This window comes from Leptopilina heterotoma, unplaced genomic scaffold (assembly GCF_015476425.1).
Source record: "Leptopilina heterotoma isolate Lh14 unplaced genomic scaffold, ASM1547642v1 Lhet_142, whole genome shotgun sequence".
Classification (NCBI taxonomy): Eukaryota; Metazoa; Arthropoda; class Insecta; order Hymenoptera; family Figitidae; genus Leptopilina; species Leptopilina heterotoma.
The window spans coordinates 178296-199882 of NW_025110861.1; the positions used below are offsets into that span (position 1 = coordinate 178296).

Consider the following 21587-nt stretch of genomic DNA (forward strand, 5'->3'; position numbering starts at 1 on the left):
GTAGAAATCATACAAGAAAAATGATAAAAGAATTGATGAAAATGATCTTAGGTGATGATAAATTACGACGTATGATAATACTAGGAGAGATAGGTTGTCAAGGTGTACCTAAAAATGTTGTAAAATTTGTTTTCGGTGAGTTTTTCCCAATAAAACATCATTGTTTCGTATTATCCTTATAATGTTAAACATAACTTCATGATGAAATTTCAGAATATGTGAACTCACATGCCAGATCACCTATTCTTTTATCAAGATTTTATAAGATAATGAGACAGTTTTGCTATGAAATTCGACATAGACACAGTGATCAGTCACTTTGGAAAGGTATGCTATATTTCTTTCAACATTCCCATATTTAATATTGCGCATTCTTCTTTCTTAATCCCTACATTGCTTCAGTAAAATATTTCTTTAATTTTTATTTTGAATACTTTTCTTATAATAATAAGATAACTCCAGAATACGACAATGAATGCACTGTAAAAAATTTTTGGGGAAAATTCCCCAAAATCTTGGTGACGCAATTTTAACCAAAAAAGGTAAATTTCCACCAAGAAAACTTGGGGAATTTTCCCCAAGAAAACTAGAGGAATTTTCCCTTTAAAATCTTGTGGAATTTTCCCTTTAAAACCTTGGGGAATTTTCCCTTTATAATCTTGGGGAATTTTCCCCAAAAAACTTTAGGAATTTTCCCTTTGAAATCTTGGGGAATTTTCCCCAAGAAACTCGAGGAAATTTCCCTTTAAAATCTTGTGGAATTTTCCCTTTGCATCCTTGGGAACTGTTCCCTTTGAAATCTTGGGGAATCTTCCCTTTGCAACCTTGGAAAATTTTTCTTGTAAATTCTTAGAAAATTTCTCTTTTAAATTACTTATTATGGAATTTTTCTCTTCGAACGTTGGGATATTTTTACTGTAAAATAGTACAGAATTTTTCAGTAAATTTTATCCTTTCATATTTGGGAAGATTGGTTTGTAAGGTTGAATAAATCTTGAACAAATTTTTTAAATACTGTTTATTATATTAGGTACTGTCAGTGAACGATAAGTACTTCAATTAAAAGTACTACATCTGAACTTTACAACATTAATAATTAATTTTTTGCTTTCGGATCGCAAATAGTCTTTGTGTAATGCGAAAGTTCTCCGTTTATATTGCCTTTAGGGGGTTGATTGTCCAACAACATACTGTAAAAATAAATTATTATTTACCTTTTACAATTGACAAAAAAATACATAAAAATTAGATTGAACAATAATATATTTACCAAAAACTATGAATATATAGTAGTAATAGGGTTATGACTTTTCTAATTAAATATTATATTTCATATTTTTATTTATATATTTTTAAAATAAATTAAAAAATTTTTATTTTGATTAAAATATAAAAAATACCTAAACTACTTTATTTTTAAAATATTAAAAATTAATTGAATTCTATAAGTCAATTGTTAAATTAACATTATATGGCAAAATATGAATAACTAACTAAATTTTTTGATAAAACCAAAAATAGTTTTAAAAAACTTTACAATACAATATGTTACACTTACAATATAATTATAATATATCTTTAAATATTATTTACCTTTTTAATAATTTTTAAATCATCCTTAAATATCGTTCTAGAATATTATTAAATATTGTCGAATTGTCCACTTCACTATTATACATATAACCATCACTATATATTTAATAACTTTGAATATTTTTTTCACTCAAGGTTTTACTCTTACGAAGGCTGAAAAGCAACTAACATGTAAAATCATCTTGAAAGACTTTTCGAAGAAGACTTCTTGAGAATTTCTCAAACATTCTAGCTAAATAAATTTATAAGAAAAAAACGGGTCCTGCGAGAAACTCATAAAATACGTCCCCTTGCAACGAGAAACCCTTAGGTATTGTTGGTCATCCAAAGACAAACCAGATGTGCCAAATCTTTCAAAATGAGAAAATGCTTCAAAACATTTTATACTTTTGACAAAGAGCAAAAAAATTTTAAGGCCCCCCATAGTATATATCTTTTAATAAACCTAACTATTTATGGCAATGCTTTTTTAAGTGAAAAATAGTTTATAATTGTTTGTTAAACATGCTTTATTAAAAAATTTTTTACCAAAGTATTAATTGTATTTTTAAGATAAAATTTTTACTATAAGTAGAACAAAAAATTTATGTAGTTCATAGTGAAAGTATTTTTTATTATATAATTATTAAATTATTAAAATTATAATAATTGTAAAGTTTAATTAATTTCATTTCTTCTAAATGCTTTTTCTAGTAAAAATTGTTATTTAAATTATAAATTAGACAAAGCTCATTTGTTTAAAACATTAATTTAATGAAGTATTATAAAAAAACATTTCACTGTAATATAAATATTAATTTTTTAGCCCCTAAATCATACATTTTGTAAAAATGTTAATAATTTTGTACATGCAATTTAGTAAAAATTAACCCATTTTATAAAATTTAAAAAAGTTTTTTCAACTTTGTGGAAATTTTTATTAAATTTGGGAAAATTCCACAAAGCTTTCATAAAATGACATTTTCTTACTAATATGTGGAAAATTCCCTAAAATTATATACAAATTTCCCTATAATATTGTTGAAATTTTCACTATTATGTGGAAAATTGCACAAAATTGTAGTGAAAAATTTTTTCCCCTTCGCTTTGTAGAAAATTCCCTAATATTTTATCACTTTTCCCCAAGTTTGTTCAAAATTTCACTAATTTGTGGAAAATTCCCCAAAATCGTAGTGAAAATACTTTTCCCCGTGAATTTGTGGAATATTCCACAAGGAACCTCAGGGAAAAATCCCCAAATTTTTTACAGTGTGTATACTAATCAGAAAGAGTGGAAAATTTTACGTCCGAATATGTTTTGACCGTTTTTGAACCAACCTTTAAAGGTCAATTTTGATCAAATATTGATTTTTTTAATCTTCATTACATTACTTGAAAGTTTGAAAGTACATATTTACCCAATGATATAGCCATAAAGATTTTTTAATTTATGCAAAAACTCATTAAAATAATTTTAATAAAGAAGCTCAAAAATCTTTAAATTGCAAAATATGTTATAAATAATTAAAAAAATTTCAAAATATCCACTGAACATATTACCAGATACTAGTACTTGAAAATACAAAGACTAATTTTTACGTTTTGCAACTTTTTAAAAATAGGGAGTTCCACTTTAGGAATTTTTTACTCATATATAAGAACTATTGCATAAAAATAATTTATTTTATTTTTTGCAGGATAACTTCAACCAGGACTACACCCAGTAAAAAAAAACTAATTCAAATGAATTGAAATGAATTAACATTTTTGGTAGGCTCCAATTCGTATTTGTCACAAAGCGGGATTCACGAAAGCTCTTTGTGAATTCTTTTTAATTCATTTCAATTAGTTTTCGTTTACTGGGCATTTTATACGATTAGGAATGGCAATAATTTTAATTTAAGGAGAGAGAAATTTTTTTTTAATATATAAATCTATTTTAATTGGATAAAGAATTTTATGAAATATACACTTTATATAACATGATTTTAATTAACACATTTTCCTAGTCAATAAACATAAAAATTGAAAGCATATATACGGGTTCTTCTATCCCCGATGAAATAGAAGAGGGAAATGTTCCAAATTTACCTAACAGGAATTTTATCCCCCGTAAGCGCATGCGTGGTATCGACCTGCAGGTACCAGAAATGGGTATAATTCATGGGGAGAGAGCTAAAAGAGTCGTATACTCCCTGACGTTGATATCGTGATGAGGATGCTGTTGGTGGTAGTGGATTGATGCGGAGGTAGAGGTGACACGATATAAAACTCTCGGCAACGTGTGCTGCTGTTTTGCGGCGTCCTGTGATCTCCACCTCAGTCCGTCACCAACCGCTGCTGATACCGGCAATCCTTTTTTTTCCTTATCACGTCAACAAACTCGCAATTCACCAAACGGCATGTTTGGTCCAAAACAATAACAAACCATCATTCACAAAATGCCCATAACTAATGAAAAAGATAACATTTTAAAAATTATAATACAAAAGAGGAAAATTTAGATAAAAGTGGATTTTAGGACGAAAACAAAAATTTCTAAGTTTCTTTGTTTTTATCTGATCATAAGAGGGTGTTGTGTTAGTCCCCTGAGCAGTGGACCATGTTCGTATGTTATCGGTGTAAAAGGGTGTGCAGTTTATAGAAGTTCTCGGTCAATGAACTGTAACTATCAGCTTCACAGAAGGGTTGATTTGAAACTGAAATCTTCCTTAAAGTAATTAAACCGTTTCTTGATCATGGAGTGTTAAATAAAACGATCGCTCAATGATCAAGAAATTCGTTTTCCAGCTTCAATTAAAATATAAATGAATCATATAAGTTAATCTTACGAATCATTCACATCCAACCTGTAATATTATTAAAAAAATTTAATAGTTTATTAAAATATGAAAGTATTGTGAAAATTAATTATTAATTTTAACAAATTTCTATAACAAAGAACTTTACTTGATAGGTATAAAAAAGAATTAGAAAATGTTGCATCCATCCTTAAAATTAGGAATATAACATTAAGAATGATAGTATCGTAATTTTCTAATCAGTAAATAAATTCTAGTCCATTAATCCATAGAATTGAATTTTTACATATAATTAATAAGAAGCTTGAATAATAAAAATTAAATTAATAAATTCATTAGTAAAAAGAAAAAGTATTTTATGAAGTAATATAGTCTTTGATGAAAAAAAACATTTAGGTAAACAGTAATGAAGAGGAAATTCATTTAAATTGTATTAGACTGAGTAATTTTAAATCTTTAATGCAGTAAAATAATAAATTCAATAACAGTAAATACTACATACCTACCTGTTGTCTATAAACAGAAACATATACATAACAAACGAATAAGAATTTCATAAACGAAATAAATAATAGAAATTAACAAAAGTTTTTTAAAAGTAGAAAAATGTGTATTCTATGGAGTTAACAAAAGATATATATCTTCTAGTAGATCCCCTTTATGATACAAAGTAAACTTCCCCTTGTGTCGTGAAAGTTTTCGTGTGTGTAATCGTACAGTCGTCAAGCACGTGTACTAGAAAAAATTTTAGATGATCAGTCAGTAGTATTTTCACCCTCGGCAGCTGAAATACATTTTTCCCTTTTGTTGTTAAAGTTTGAGAAAATAAATACTGAGGAATGGAAAAAACTTTTATACAATCATATTTTTTATTAACAAACCGTTAACAAGATTTATGTCTGAATGAGAAATGATCTCAAGTGAATAAGAATAATGAAGAGACACTATTGTAAAATTAAGAATAATGTCGGGTACTAGTAATGGATGTATAAGAAAAAGTAGAAGTAAAAGCCAATGTTATATTAGTTCAGCAGTAATGACAGTGCAAGAAGAACTTTTGACGAGTGGAACTCGAGATGGTTTAGCTACAGAAGCATCGCTACAGGTAATTTTTCTGTTGTTAAACTCTCTAGTAAAGAATATACTATTTTCTTAAAATTACCTTTGCCTAAGGAAAAGTATATAGGTATTATAAAAGTTATTAGATTTCCTACTGATTCTTTGGAGAAGTACAATTTTTATATTTTTTTTATTTACACCGCACAATATCTTGTAAGAACAACTATTGATCTTGTTATAAATTTCTCCATTCGTAATATCAATGCAAAACTTGTAATCAAGTTAGTTAGAAACTTTAGAAACATTATTGATCTTCTTACTGATTTCCCCATTCATATCAACAATACAAAAATTGTGATCAAGTTAGTTAGAAACTTTAGAAACATTATTGATCTTCTTACTGATTTCTACATTCATATCAACAATTCAAAAATTGTGATTAAGTTACATAGTTAAAAACATTAGAGAGTATTAGATGAACTAAATGTATATTGCACATTCAACAAAACGATTGCATGTGAAAAGATAAGTTTCGTGTACCATTGAAAAGTTGTTAAGTTTAAAATAGTATCATATACATAAGAACACAATCAAAGAAACAAACCACACTTAACAAAAAACTTATTCATAACAGTGATCAGTCTTACAACGGTTGACAGTCACAATGGATTTTCGAGCTAAATTTTTCTTTGAGTACCAAGGTTGCAACTTATTACTAAAATAATTCGTAAAGTATTTTTTACCATCACTCAAAGCTATATTGTCAATTGTACATTTTCTTGCTCCTTTTTTAAACTGTTCATAAAAATCAGTAAATGGAATCCGGGTAGAGTGCGATTATTAAATTCAAATGGGAATAAAGATGTGTTAGCAACAGCAATATGAAGCATTAACCACCTTTGGATTCATAGGTTACAGATTGATGAAAATTAAAGAAATAATTATTCTTCGAAACTGGGAAATAGTAAGAAAGAGATTTTGAATATAACAATTGCCTTAGTAGTGCAAAGGTTTGGTTTGATGATAAAACGATGTATTCAATAAATCTTTAATAAATTTTAACTCACTTTTCATTCAATAGATGCAACTTTTTGTATTACTTCAAGAACGTGGAATAATATTCGATGTTTGGTTGGTTAAGTTGAAATTGAATACTGAATTCTGGATACTTTGGTTAGAGAAACTAAGTAATGATTATTGAATCTTGAATACTAAAGTTTGAGTACTGAATGATTATGTATGTTGATATGATGTATGTTGAATAATTGGTCTCTTTTTTTAATCTTCTCAAATGTTTCCTACTTTTATTTGGAGAATATCAAAGTTTAGCAGGATAAAATTAATTTTGTTATAATATTTACCATACTTTTAGGTTTTGTGATTTGAACGAAATCGTTTAGATTAAATATATATATAAATTCTTATCCTGTTAAAATAATTGATATTTCCTATTTATTTGTAGTGTAATATTTCTTGGAAAATTTAAAAGAATTTTGATATGGAAATATATGGAGGATGTAACAAGAAATATAAATGGGTGGAATAGTATATAAATATAGTGAGGCGCAGAGAAGAGATGAACTACTTAAGAAAATGGAGAAGATGGGAGAAATGGATAACAGAGTGATTAGGTTCAGGATGGGCGAAGTGTTGGAGTAATTAAGATGTATTCTTGAAATGGTACTAATTCACAACTCAAACATGTACGTGACAGTCATTTGAGGAAGAAGAGGCATTTTTCACAAATTTTTGTTATTTTTGTACCCCAGTTGTACTTCTATACGTATGAGCCAGCTATGTTGTATACTGTCTAGGTTTCAAATAAGATTTCGAGCTTAATTTTCTACAAATTTCAAAAATAATACTAACTTTAATTTTCTAATTAATTGAGGGTCCCAATCAAAGAACCGGTTATAAGTTTTTGAGACTCAAAATTCTCGACCTCTAAATAAAAAAAAGAATTTAAAATTTCAATTGCTTGAAAACATTTCGTATTTGTATAAAGATTACCAAAATGTTTCTCAAAAAATTGGGATTAAAAACAGTTTAATTTGTGACTTACAGGGCAATGATTTTGAGCTTAAAAAAATTATAACCGGTGTTCTTTGATTGGGACCCTCAATTAATACTGATATCTTATCAATGTTGCAACTAGAAATCCTCATCTAGAGACATTACAGGATATCCTAATTTCCGAATATGACTAGTATATCCGTATGGTATCTTGGAATATTCGATGCTTCTGGATAATCTGTGAGCAACAATCTTGTACGGTCGTTGATATTAATTAGAATTAATTATTGTGTTCCTAATTAAAACGCTAATATAAATTTGATAAATTTATCACCCGTTAAATGAATATTGGATGAGAAATTATATGTCAATCTTTCCGAGTCAGGTGGTATAATAAAGTTAATAACACATTACTTTTGACAAAGTTTCAACAGCACAGCCTTCCTCTTTAGGAAAGTAATTTGTTATATAAAATGTTTACGTCCAGTAAAATAGACATAATTCGTTATAATGTGTCTTTTACCATTTATATAAATTTTCTCAAGGAATTAGGGATTTAATAATATTCTTAACAGAAAGTTATTTCTGTAAATTATTTTTAGTATTTTATGAATGTTTACAGGTGACACATGGTCCCCGAGGTGCGACAACAAGTATTTTACATCATCCCAGCATTAGTAGAGGTGCTTCTATACAACGACGTCATAGAAGATCGACTAGTAGACAAATGTTACTAGTTGTTGTTGCAATTATTCTACTAGTAATCACTTCATTAACAATTTTACTACTCATTTTAACACGAGACTGCAATCAAGAAGCACGTAAGATTATTAAATTTAACTTCTTTTCTAATATTATATTATACGTGGTAAATAAAATAAATAATATACTAACTAACATTGGGAAATGATTTTCCTTTTCATTGAACTACAAGACCTATAGTTAAGCCACTAAACGAATTCAAATCTAATTGTAGTTCAATCAGAATTGCGTACAAATCGTATCATTCTCCTGGATAAAATACTACCAACAAATCCATGGTACTTCCATAGGTTTATTGATTTCAGGACTTTTTACAGTCCAGAGTGTGTTTACTCATCATGTATGGGTTTAAATTTTTTTACACGGACTTTCTTATACAGATACGCAAATATTATAAATTAAAGTATAAAAAATTGAAATTCTAAAAATAATTTAAAATTACGACAGCTCTAATCAAAAGTTTTAACTTACTTAAGAAGTGTTAACTAACAACATAAAATTTAATAAAAAAAATAAAAATTAATATAACCAATCTTTAGAACTTTATATAATTATCAAGAAAAAAATTTAATTAACCATCCGTCACTCGTTTATAGTATGAAAATACTCCACACCCAGCTTTTTCTTTTACTTCTGTTAAAATACATAAAATTATAATCTCATACTTTCATTATCTTTTAGAGCAATTTTCTTTTATAAAAGGTACTTTAAGTATAAAACTGACCATTCTAATGAATGACTACGTAAGACAATTTTTAAGTAAATACTTCTTCTACTCAATAAATCTAAACTTTCATTATTAAGCATTTCCATGGTAAGGGATCATGGTTATTTTCTCTTTGTATGGGAGTTGGATGAAACTATGATTGATTGTTTTCTTAAGGGGATGTCAAAGTCGATTGGATTTTTATATTGAGCTTCAATGGGAAAATCGCATCGACAACTAAGAAAAGTGAATATTTTTTTTTTGAAAAATATTCATAAATATAGAAGGTATACAAGTTTGAAATTTTTTTATTAATTTTTGGAAACCGCATAACCTTTTATGTAAAAGATCATAATGTGAATTTTTTAAAATTGGTTATCAAAAACATTTCAATAAATCCCAAAAAAATGAGTTTTAAGCCATATAAAGGTGCAGTTGTACTAATATCGACTTATTGTTAAATGTCATTCTCTTAAATGAAAGTTCGGTTATTTGTTCGTTGGGGAACATTATTCATGTGACCCGCATTGCGAATACAGATTGTGAGTATATAAATATTACGCGGGTGACTGAGGGTTGAAAAAATACAAAATTATTCAGATATTTAAAAATGCCTATAAATAATGTACCTAAGGTTGGTCGTTGTCATCCTGTTCCCCCTCATAATGTACCTAAGTAGCACGCAGCATTGATCAAAGTTTACATTACCTGTAATATTATTTTGAAGAGAACACTTTAAAATTCCTCTAAAATCACAATAATACTACCATATCTTTAAGGTCTACTAAGGTATGTTACAATTTTGAACGATTTTTGAAAATCATTAAAGAAAATAATTATTTTGATATATAAGTTCTTTCTTTTTTTAAACTATAAAATGCTTGTCATTTTGTCATATAAAAGAAAGAAGTGTTTAACATTAAAAATTACTTTAATTTTGTAGAGAAATAACAATGAAACTCATCTTGATAATTACACTTCTCAACTTTTTATTAATGCGTCTATAATGTTGAAAATGGAACGACGGAATAAAACTTTTTATAATGCCTTTAATCGTTTTAGAGTGCGGGGAAAATTACATCATTTAATTTTGTCCACTTCTCTTAAAGAAAATAAATAATTTTCTTAATAATATAATGTAAACTTTGTTTTTTTAATAATATACGTAAAATGTTTCAGATCCAAACCTTTGTCTAACAGAGGAATGTGTTCGAACAGGTTTGTATACATTATACTTAGAAACTTATAAAGTTCATTATATTCCATTTAATATTTCTTAATTTTAGTTATTTATTTACATTATGTATCCTATGTACAGTGTTTTTGGAACTAGTTTCTGGAGATAAAAATTTTATCAGAATAACTTCGAAAGCATAATATATATTCGCCAATTTATTATTAATCATTTATAATTAAAGGAATAGTGTTTTGATATGTTTATCTTTCCATGATAAGATTGTAATCAACTTATACAAGCTCTCAACTACTATGTAGTTATATTCCTTTAATGGATTTACTTTTTATGATATTAATTACAATCGGCAAGAAACTCATCATAGTCTATTAAATATCTTGTTGGGTTAGGGCGCTGTAGTTAGAAGCTTATTTGCTTACACTATATACATTTATCGACTCTACAGAATTTTTTACTAAATTTTTTTCCCTTTACTTAAAATAAATTATTAAAGAAATCTCTAACTAGACTTAATAATAAAAATCAAATAGTCATTATAAATGTAATAGAAATTTATAATTAAACTAATATAAAATAACATTCTCCATTCAAAAGTTACGAATTATTTGTAAATAAAAATTATTTGTAAACACTTAACTTGAAAGATTTACAATGTATGTTAATTAACATTAGAATTTTCTTTTTTCATTTTTTAGCTGCCAGTTTATTATCAGCCATGAATCAAACAGCATCGCCTTGTGACGATTTTTTTCAATACGCTTGTGGAACATGGAATCGCCTTCATGTTATACCAGAAGATAAAAGTTCTATTAGTACTTTTGAGGTGATGGCAGATCAACTTCAGGTGATCTTGAAAAGAGTTTTGGAAGAACCAATTAACAACTATGACAACGATGCAACTGTCAAGGCAAAGATGTTTTACAAGTCCTGCATTCACATCCGTGGGTACAAACAAAAGTAACAACGAAAATAAGAAAACCAAAATTGCATGCACACCGTAAAGAAAGATATTTAAGTATAGGTGATTTTGTTCTTGTTGCAAATTATATACACTCTAACGTTCTTTTTATTTTTAATTATTTTTCAATAATTATTTAAAGACTTTAAACAATTTAAATATTTATTTTTAGATTTTAATTCTATTTTCAAATTTTATTTAAGCAAAAAATCAAATAAATATTTGGCAAAAGGTTAGGTTAGGTTAGTTAGACTCAAACCAGCTAACATAGATTGTTGAGAAACTCAGTAAGGTCGTGCAGACAGCGGATCGAAATGTAATACTCGAGATCCACGACCAACATTACTAAGGTAACTAATTAATTACTAAGTTTGGAGAAGTCCAGGAAGCCCTGCACTCAAAAGTTCGCTGACTCTAAGAAAAGTCCGAACTGCTTCTATTCCTTTGTAAAGAAAAGTACGGAAATAAGGTAAATACGAACCACACTGATGGTGGAGTTTGCGGAGTCCTCCGTGTATTTGCGAAAGAGATAGATTGCTATTCCCTAAGGCAAAAGTTTTACGGGCGTTCCGAGGGTGGACAAAAGGGCTCAAAAAGAAGGGTTACGGATTTTAGTGGATCGGGGCTGACAGTAGGTCCACCACCTATATTAGTTGCAATGTTTTAATTGCTTATTTATTTACTCTTTTCGATTCTTTTTCTTGTTTCATACCAACCCCCACACAACAATAGAATCCAAGGTATCTGTAAGCTTTCCCACAGGTCCCTAAGCACAAAAAATCTACCGAATATGATCTGTTTTTATAATGCAAGTCATATAATTTACCTTTCAATATCCATTAAAATCCAATAACTGAAATTAAGAAAAATATCAAAAGATATTAAACATAGAGTGATATAATTTAATAGAAAATCCGTATTTTCATTATTCCTATGAGCATCGATGTTATTCAGCAATACATATGGAATTTCTCGTTATGTATGAAGAGAATGACAGATGCTGCTTTCAGAGTGCCTCTCAAGTTACTTCCGTTCCCATTTTCCTCTCACCAAGGGAATACCACTGAGGTATGCTGAAATTGAAAAATAATATTTTACGCTATAGCATGTCACTCAATTTTAAAATTATATTTTTCAATTTTCTCCTATATCCATTTCTAGTCTATCTCCAATTTCGGCTTGTATAAATTTTAATACCAATAAATTAATGAAAAATAAAAGCTTTCTTGTGTCCTTGTGATTCGATAAAATTTATATATTTAGTTCACTTTACGTTACGAGACTATCAAAATATAGGTAATTTTTTATTAACAAAATTTTATGATCAGGAAATAATGTTTTTATTAACTATATCACTATAACTTTAGATACGACATTTTTATATTGTTCTTCTTCAATAATGTCCCATTAAAGAGTTTTCCATGTTGGGAAATAATGTTCACAAAATAATGCTTCGGAAAAGTAAAAAATTAATTTAAAAATTAAGAACTCTCAAATAGTTATACGTAGAGCGATAACGTTGTTTTATACATACGCCCATCACGTAATTAATTTGAAACTAGAAAACTAGAACTCAATTTCACACTAACCAAAATTATTAAGAGAATTTTGGCGCAGTTGAACGAACTCGCCTACCATAAATTAATTTCAGTGCATCAACACTTATAATCTGTACGTACACACATCTACTCATATACCCTTTAATTTTCTAATGTAATAGGAGAGTTTGCTGACAGTTATAGATACTCCTCGATGTTTCAAAATACCTCATGATAATGTTATATTTTAAACTATAAAATGTTTTTCTCATTTACATATAGGCTTCTTCTGAATTTATTTTAAAAAAAGGTGAAGATGGTATTTTTAATTTTCTATGTAGTCTGTATAGTTAGATTATACGGTTAGTTTACTTCATAAACGAGAAAAGTTAATTTAATCTAATATATATTATAAACTTTTTTATTATCTTGCAGCAAGATATTGTACTATGTAGGTAACAATGAACCTGATATGATTTAACCAAGATACTTTTAGATATCTTATAATACATACTTGAATTTAACCCATTAATGCCCAAATGTCCAATATTTTTTAATGAATCGAAGTTCAAGTTAACAAAAATACACCTAACGTTCGTCGTCTTAAATTAGTTTCAAAATTGAATCTAATTTGTGCTGAGGATAAGTCAATGAGCCTACTAAATGTTTTTTAAGAGAATAATTTATTTGAAAATCAACAAGAAAGAAAAGAATTGCCAAAATACAATGAGTATAATTAAAATTATGAATCTTACTTTAGAATAATAACAATTACTAGTGGTGTATGAAGTGGCGATGTAATCTCTATCTCTGATCTTGAATGTTGATGAATTTTGTCGAACTTGATTTAAAAATTATACTTGGAGATATAGTTCACTTGTTGATAATGTATTTTTAAATTCACTTGTAGGTGATGTACTTTTAAATTCACTTGTAGATGATGTACTTTTATATTCACTTGTAGACGATGTGTTAGGGTTGGGTTCTAAAAAGTTACTCTCTTAAACGATGTGCTAAGGTCGGTTTCCAAATTATTACTCTTGCCGAAATAGAACCCGTCAAGAAAATCTTATTGAAGTTAAAATTTTGGATAAAAATTCTTACCTTGAGCTTCAGTAAAAAATTTTGGACATTTGCCGTAAATGGGTTAAATATTTTTAGGTTGTATAATAATAGAGTAAAATTGTTGTAAACCTCTTTTTTATTAAAGTTAATCACATTTTTAAAAAAATTTCAGCTGAGATTCGAAAATTCGGAGATGAACCTTTACGAAGAGTATTAAAATCACTTGGTGGATGGCCTGTTGTTGAAGGTGCTTCGTGGAAAGCTCCTACATATCCAGTGGAAGTTCTTTTAGGACGACTGCGTGGAGAATTTAATGAAGGAGTTTTCTTTGAGCAATGGGTCGGTCCCGACGACAAGAATTCCTCGATGAACATCCTCCAGGTGCGCCCTCAAAGTAAGACCTTAGTCAATGACTAAAGGAATATAGGTAGTTTTTTGTAATTTTTTTATTTAGAAATTTAAGTTAGTATATTATTTCAGTTATTTACTAATTTCATTTTTATCCAACAGGCACAAACTGAATATACCTTTAGTCCTTGTTCTCAGATATTTAAACACGACAAGTTTGTGCCTTATTTGGAATAAAAGGTATTGTAACTAAGTAGAAACCGAAGTCAGTTCTTTTTATTTATATCAGTGTTTATACTGTTTAGGTGTCTTGCTAATATCCAAGACTGAAGCAAGTGGTCTAAACACCAAAATAAATAAATTTCTTCCTTTGGTCCCTAATTCTACCTAATATCTAGCTTTTATATTATGCTTTATATATATTGTTTCATATACTGCTTTTATTTTTATTTAATAAAAATTTAAGTTTTACTTTTAGTTGGACCAATTGCAACTGGCATTACCAAGTCGAGTTTATTATTTAAAAGAACATAGTGAGGCAGAATTGGAAGCTTATCATCGTTACATGACAAGCATAGCAATACTTTTGGGAGGGAGTTCGGAATCTGCGTCCGAAGAATTCAAAAAAGTGATTGCACTTGAGAAGGATTTGGCAAATGTATGTTATTTTACGAATTTATATAAATTTCTGCAAAAACTATTTAAAAAATCGGTATGTTCGTTAAAGAGGTTGTACATACCACTTGATGGAATTGTTCACACTACTTGAGTCAGAATCCTATTCCAGAAATCTAATTTATCACTCAATATTTTCCACTGTCTCTCTCTCTCACTTCAAGCAACCTAACTTCACAATTCCCACTTCACTTCTCTTTCTTACTTTTTTATCATTCACACATTCACTGCTTTATACAAACATACCTTACACTATACAAACAATTCTCTGATACAATAAACTCAACATGAATCCAACACTTTTTTGATTCTCTTTCTCATCAGAGGAAATTCTGTCTGAACAATTTGGCAAGCAGAAATACTAACGACGAGGCACTACTAGAAAATTATATAAACTTTATCTACTAGTGCATGTAATTTGATAAAAATGATCATGTTAACACTGTACACAAATGAACCTCCTTAATTAAATAATATTTGCTATTGAAACAGCTATTACTAGCGCATCAGGTGCTAAGCCAATAATTAGATAATAGTTTTAGTGTTTTAAAATATTTATACATGATTTATTTGGTTAAATTTTAGGCTTCCCTTCCAGAAGTTGATCGTCATGATACTTCGTCTGTGTATCGGAAATTAACTTTACGAGAACTTCAAAAGGAAGTGCCTCAAATAAAATGGCGAACATATTTTGAAGAGTTCATATTTGTACCTGTTACTGACGATGAGCCACTTGTAGCATACGCTATGCCATACTTTATTGAAATGGGAAAAATCATATCAAAAACAGACCGCAGGTAACATGTGATAATTAATAGACAATTCAAAATAAGAAAGTTGTCCGCATCGCTTCGATTTTTGGTTTTTGTTCATAAATTCATAGTTTAGATATAGAAGAAGTATATAAATATAAATTCTGACTACAGTTCTTGAAATTTATTTCATTAATAAGAAATTGAAATTATTTTTCAGAACATTGCATAATTATATCATTTGGCGATTAGTGATGTCGATAGCACCTCATATGATTGACGAGTATCAACAGAGACGGATAGAATTTCGTAAAATCCTTATTGGCGTTCTTGCTGAGAGGGCAAGGTGGTCTCAATGCGTTGACTGGACAAATAAGAAGTTAGGCATGGCAGTTGGAGCTCTTTTCATTCGTGAAAATTTCAACCACGAAAGCAAGGTGACTTAGCATTAAACTTAGAAAAAATCTCAAGTCAATTAAAAGTTCACAAGTTATTTCTGCCTTAAATCTAATTCCACAATATTTAACACTAGTTTATTACACCGTCAACTTTAACGATGACTAAAACTCTAGCTATAAAGCAAAACTACTTAATAAATGTAAAAATAATATTTGATGACTTTGAATCAACTTTTTAGGAAACTGCTCTACAAATGATACAAACAATTCGTCAAGCTTTTAATGAGCTTCTAATAGAAAATCAATGGATGGACGATGAAACGCGAGCGGTCGCAAAAAGTAAGGCTGATTCTATAAATGAGAAAATAGGTTATCCCGAATTTTTAAAAGATTCGAAGAAATTGTCTGAGGAATATATAACGGTAAAAAATTATGCTTACTATGAAACTGTTCAATTAAATATTTGAATAAATATGCATTTATTTATTCAAATAAAATGCAGGATACATTTAAATACGCGAGTAATTATTTATGACACTGAATAAAATAGTCCCATATTTCAGCTGAACATCACTGCTGATCAATATTTAGAAAATATATTAGCAGTATTGAAATATGAAGCATATCACGTATTGATGAAATTACGTCAACCAGTTGATAAGGAAAAATGGTCAACGGAACCAGCTGTTGTAAACGCTTTTTACAATCCAAACAATAATGATATTGGTAATATTTCTCTTTTAAAATACTATTTTTTTTAAAGATTTAGAAGACTTGTATATTATTTTTTTTTCTACAGTATTTCCAGCAGGAATTTTGCAGCCACTATTCTACTCTCAGCACTTTCCTAAATCATTAAATTACGGAGGGATCGGTGTAGTAATAGGACATGAAATTACTCACGGCTTTGATGATAAGGGTCGTCAATTCGATAAGGATGGAAATATGATGCAATGGTGGAATAATGCAACGATTAAAGCTTTTCGAGAAAGAACTCAATGTATCGTTGATCAATATTCAAGGTACAAACTTCAGGAGGTCGATCTTTATGTTAATGGAAGAATGACGCAGGGTGAAAATATTGCAGACAATGGAGGTCTCAAACAATCCTTTAGGGTAGGTCAAACAAATCAACAATGATTGCAATTGATTTCATTCTTTTTTAACGAAGAAGCCTATTTTCTTTGAATTTGAGTAAAACGAAAAACTTTGAATAAAACGAAAGTCATTAATCTTTTTAATCCGAATTAATTTTAACAGGCCTATAAAAAATGGGTATCTAGTCATGGAGAGGAATCTTTATTACCTGGAGTAAATCTTAATCATGATCAACTATTTTTCTTAAATTATGCACAAATTTGGTGTGGCACTATGAGACCAGAAGATGCGCGAACTAAAGTCAGAAGCAGTGTCCATTCTCCAGGTCGAGCTCGTGTATTGGGTCCACTCTCGAACAGCGAGGACTTTGCCAAGGCCTACAATTGTCCTTCGGGTTCTCCAATGAATCCTACACACAAATGCAGCGTTTGGTAATACTAATAATCTTCCTTAAGCCTGCCTACATGCAAATTATAAAGTTATTTAAACAAATGTTATGAAGTATTTGTCATTATAAAACATTTTAAAAACAATAACTTTTAAAGTATATATTTTTATTAAACCTTTTTTTTAACAGGTAATGAAGAAAAATTTAATCCTGGAATTCTACTTATAAATAATAAATAATAAATTCACGTCAAAACTATAAATTTATAACATCAAATGTGTCAATAAATGCAGTATAAAAAAAAGATTTGTAAAAAACTAAAGTAATAACATAAAATAATGAAACGAGAGACGAAATCTCAAAAAATACCAAAGTATTATAAAATATCTTTAAGATACTTTTCGCTAAAAATTAGCATTTTAAAAAATGTCTAGTTTTTTCAATGTATTTCAATGCATTTCTACTAACAAAATATTTGTCCTTCAAGTCGACAGTAAAAGAATAATATTTCTCCTGTTTTTTCTTCTTGGTGTAAATAAAAATAAATAAGGAAAGTTTTTAAAACAAGTTTTTATTACTACAGACAGTATAATGTTTATTTATTCCCAGATTTATTTTAATTTCAGTGATTAAACTAAAAATGAAAACATTCCAACTTTACAAATAGTTTTAGTTATAAAAAGGAAACACGACAATGTTCCTATTAAAAATTAAAAAACTTACGTTATTATATAATCAACTTATAGTAAATATAATATTTTTTAACTGAATCCATTCAATTATTTCAAGTTGAGACTGCTAATCCACGTAAAACAAAATGTCTTCTGAAAGTATATTACTCAGAAGTTGTATTAATGTAACCATTACATTCTCCTTTGGTGTCTCAGCATCTTTCAATATTAGGGTATAAACATCCCGTCCTGCAATTGTTGTTTTCCTCATAATATCCTTCTTCAATTTCATTGCTTTAGTTACAAAGCATGAAAAATCTGCATTACGAAATATACGACTGACGCCCGCTATTCCAGCTTGGCTCTTAAGTTCCATTTGATACAATACAAGTCTTTCGGAAGATGTAGTTGTCAAACAATCTTTCAAAGCAGCTTCTTCAGTGAAAAATCCGAAATTTATCGAAGAAGAATTGATTATTTCGCCTCTAGTTTTGTCTACCATTTCCCTAAAATTTTCGATAGGAATATTTTCAGCAAAATAAAGAGTTATTGGATTTTCGATCCACCTCTCATCACATTGCATTATAGCAAGTCTGTATAGAGCTGCCAAGACTCGCACCTCCCTATATTTAATTGTTTTAAAACTTGCAGAGAATTGTGAGTAAATTGCAAAGTAATCCTCAAACCGCATATTGTTAATTATAAAAAGTTTCTTATAATTGTACCACACATTTAGAACTTCATCTTCTCTGTAAGCACCATCATATATTTGGTTAATTTTTTCAACTCCAGATACCAAATCAAGGTGCCTTAGATTTTCTTTATACAGAACATCATCAATATAAATATTTCTTTTAATTTTCCACACATCATACGTTTCTGGAATTGTGATAGAGGAATAAATATCATCTGCCAGCATATCGTAAGTCGGAACAAGATTTTCTTTCTGATCAATTCTTAAAATATATTGTTTCAAAATTTCCTCCGTATCATGTAATCTGTGTAGAGGAGTTTTTAGGGCAATATCGAAAGCACTATTTTTAATACTTTCCAATCTTTTACGTTGAAATGATTGCGGTACTGAACTTAATGCATATTCCTTATTTCTGATGTTTAGCCATTCCTCTTTGGGCATCAGTTTTTCCTCCAGATGTAGAATTAAAATATCCTTTCCATTATGATATCGAGTGTCCACAACCAAAAACTCTACTTCCGGAAATACAATGTATTGATTTTTGAAACTATGATGAAATTGGACTAAATCAACAAGTCCATAACGAGAATAAAATTTCATGTGATAACGAACTTCTGTTTTTAAAGAGATCCTTGATGGTTTCTTAGGGTGAATCGGACCGGGGTGAATATCTGTCAGAAGAGTAATATCATTAAAATAAAAGTCTTCTTTTATGTTTTTCAAATAATCAACGAATGATGGTCTGTCTATAATGTGGCTAAACCACAGATCTAATGTGTTATTATTATCAGTTTCTGAAATTTGTTTCATGCTTATAAAATTGACGGAAATTCGAAGAGACTCTAACACAAACATGTCATTTCTGAAAAAAGACAGTCCCTTTTGCTGAAATAATTGAATTGCCTCTAAGCCTTCATAATAAAATTCTTCTCCCAACTCTGAGAAAAACTCCATGTTACTTTCACTTAAATCGTTTGATTCTTCTGAAACTTCAAGACTATTATTATTTGTTAAACCTCTTTTAGAAATTCTGTGCTTATTGTAACTCCTAGTTAAAAGTGAATGTTTCTCTTTTAATAATGGCCAAATAAAATCCTTAAAAATTGTCGTAGATGCCAAAAGAGTAAGTTTTGTGCCTTTTCTTTGGGATGAACAATAGTCCTCATTGGTGTAATTTTGCAAGAGATGTTGTAATACTGCTTTCTTGAGAGCTGTGTCACTTTTATTTTGGATCCCTTTAAATATATTTGTCAAATATCCGTCAATGTTTCCATAAGGTGAAAATAAAGCAGTGTTAATAATATGATGATATGTTTCCTTTACATATTTCATATCAAGTGGTTGATATTCGCGATTGCCATAATGACCACCACTTTGATTCAATACATTTTGCAGAAACTGAAGTTTCGTTTCGGATTCATTCTCGGATTCATTGAGATATTCAAAGAAGGTATTTAGCACAGGAATTGTCTCACTTTTCTTCTTTAATGTAATTAAGCCATTTTTGTAAAAGATGATACCAAAAATGGTAATGTACTGACAAACAGGAAGGAACTGATTACTTAGTAAATGTTGAGTTATAATCGTGCTATTCATAATGACTCAATATTGACGCTGACTTTCAAATTTTTGTAGTTTTGGTATCTTTCCACTTCATTTAGCCTTCACTCTGTACGAGTATACCTGTAATAGTAGAATTTTTATTTAAACACCTAATGTCACAACAAAATGATTCGATAAAAAAAATTTCAACGGACACTTGGTGCGATCTTTCTGATAGATAGTTCAACAATAATTTTAACAAATTTTCTGGTAAATCTAAAATTTTGAATTAGAATAGGACGATAATTGTTAATAATGAACTTATTTGAGCTTTTTTAAATTGGTATTATTATCAATGATTTCCATTCCTGCGGAAAGACGCCGGTCACCAAGGATGGTTCTATAGGGATATGGCTCAGTGAAATTAGGAGATTTCTAAGATGTTCAAGGTGTGACCACGGACTCCACTGGGATATCTTAGAAATATCCTAATTTTCCCGGGTTAATTCTGAAATCATTGACAACATCTTGTGGATCACCCATAGCATAATTATATTATATAACATACAATATTTATAATTTTCCATCAGCTAAGTCTATAAATTATTTTGTCTTATCAAACAGGTGTTCCTTGACAACAAACAATATGAATATTAACTTTCTCTACAATAAATAGTGTTATACAGACATTGCCAGGTTGTTAAATGTAAGTGACTATCCGATATGGATATATATATATAACCATATTTTCTTATTTTTGATACTTAGAAAATTAATATAGCTTGTACTTTGGCAAAACTATGCAAGAAGAATCCTTATTTTTTAAAATAAAAAATTACTAATCTGAATTTTGGCAAAAACATGGGTCCCTGTGGGCAATGATTGGCTAGATTTTACTGATAACTAAAATATTGTTGAAAACTGATCAACTTTTTTGCCGAAATATTTGCCCATGTTTTTTTTTATTTAAATACACGCAAAATAATTTACAACAATACACATACTTCGATCAAAAAGATACATAAAATTTTACCTCGTATTTTTAATAATTTAGATGACCAAGTAGCTACTCGTATAACTGGTAGAATTTGTGTTACTGTTTAACGAAATAATTACAATTTGTTGAATGTTAAAATTTATCGATATAAGACTTTCTCACAAAGCAATTTATGACGCGACGGTCCACGACAAAACGTGCTTCAGCTACAAAAAATTATTTTTGTGTTATCAGTAACAGTATTTTCCTATGTAAAATTCATATTCAGTCACGTTTCCTCATCCAGGTAGATCATCAAAAATTTAATTCTTTTATATGGTTAGTTGTATAATATGTCAAAAGTTTACTATTGTTT

General features: G+C 28.8%; 2 protein-coding genes across 5 annotated transcripts; one reads left to right on the top strand and one right to left on the bottom strand.

The window, feature by feature from the left end:
- Positions 1-216: 216 nt before the first annotated feature.
- Positions 217-17834, top strand: LOC122498183 (neprilysin-1-like). Of its 4 annotated transcripts, none has more exons than XM_043605814.1 (14): positions 3664-4288; positions 5140-5478; positions 8068-8266; positions 10093-10131; positions 10804-11049; positions 13842-14050; positions 14496-14675; positions 15278-15489; positions 15665-15881; positions 16082-16264; positions 16406-16568; positions 16642-16958; positions 17103-17371; positions 17518-17834. In XM_043605814.1, the coding sequence occupies exons 2-14, from the start codon at positions 5338-5340 to the stop codon at positions 17519-17521; spliced, it is 2379 nt and encodes a 792-aa protein (XP_043461749.1). In that variant the 5' UTR covers positions 3664-4288; positions 5140-5337; the 3' UTR covers positions 17522-17834. The 4 variants fall into 4 exon arrangements, with proteins under 4 accessions (XP_043461752.1, XP_043461749.1, XP_043461750.1 ...); XM_043605815.1 differs by having other exon boundaries at positions 5190-5478; XM_043605816.1 differs by having other exon boundaries at positions 3664-4236; positions 5190-5478.
- A 79-nt stretch (positions 17835-17913) lies between these two features.
- Positions 17914-21409, bottom strand: LOC122498184. The gene is made up of 2 exons (XM_043605819.1): positions 21269-21409; positions 17914-20376 (listed from the first exon to the last, which is right to left on the bottom strand). Exon 2 carries the CDS (start codon positions 20287-20289, stop codon positions 18127-18129), a length of 2163 nt encoding a protein of 720 aa, XP_043461754.1. The 5' UTR covers positions 20290-20376; positions 21269-21409; the 3' UTR covers positions 17914-18126.
- Between the last annotated feature and the right edge of the window lie 178 nt (positions 21410-21587).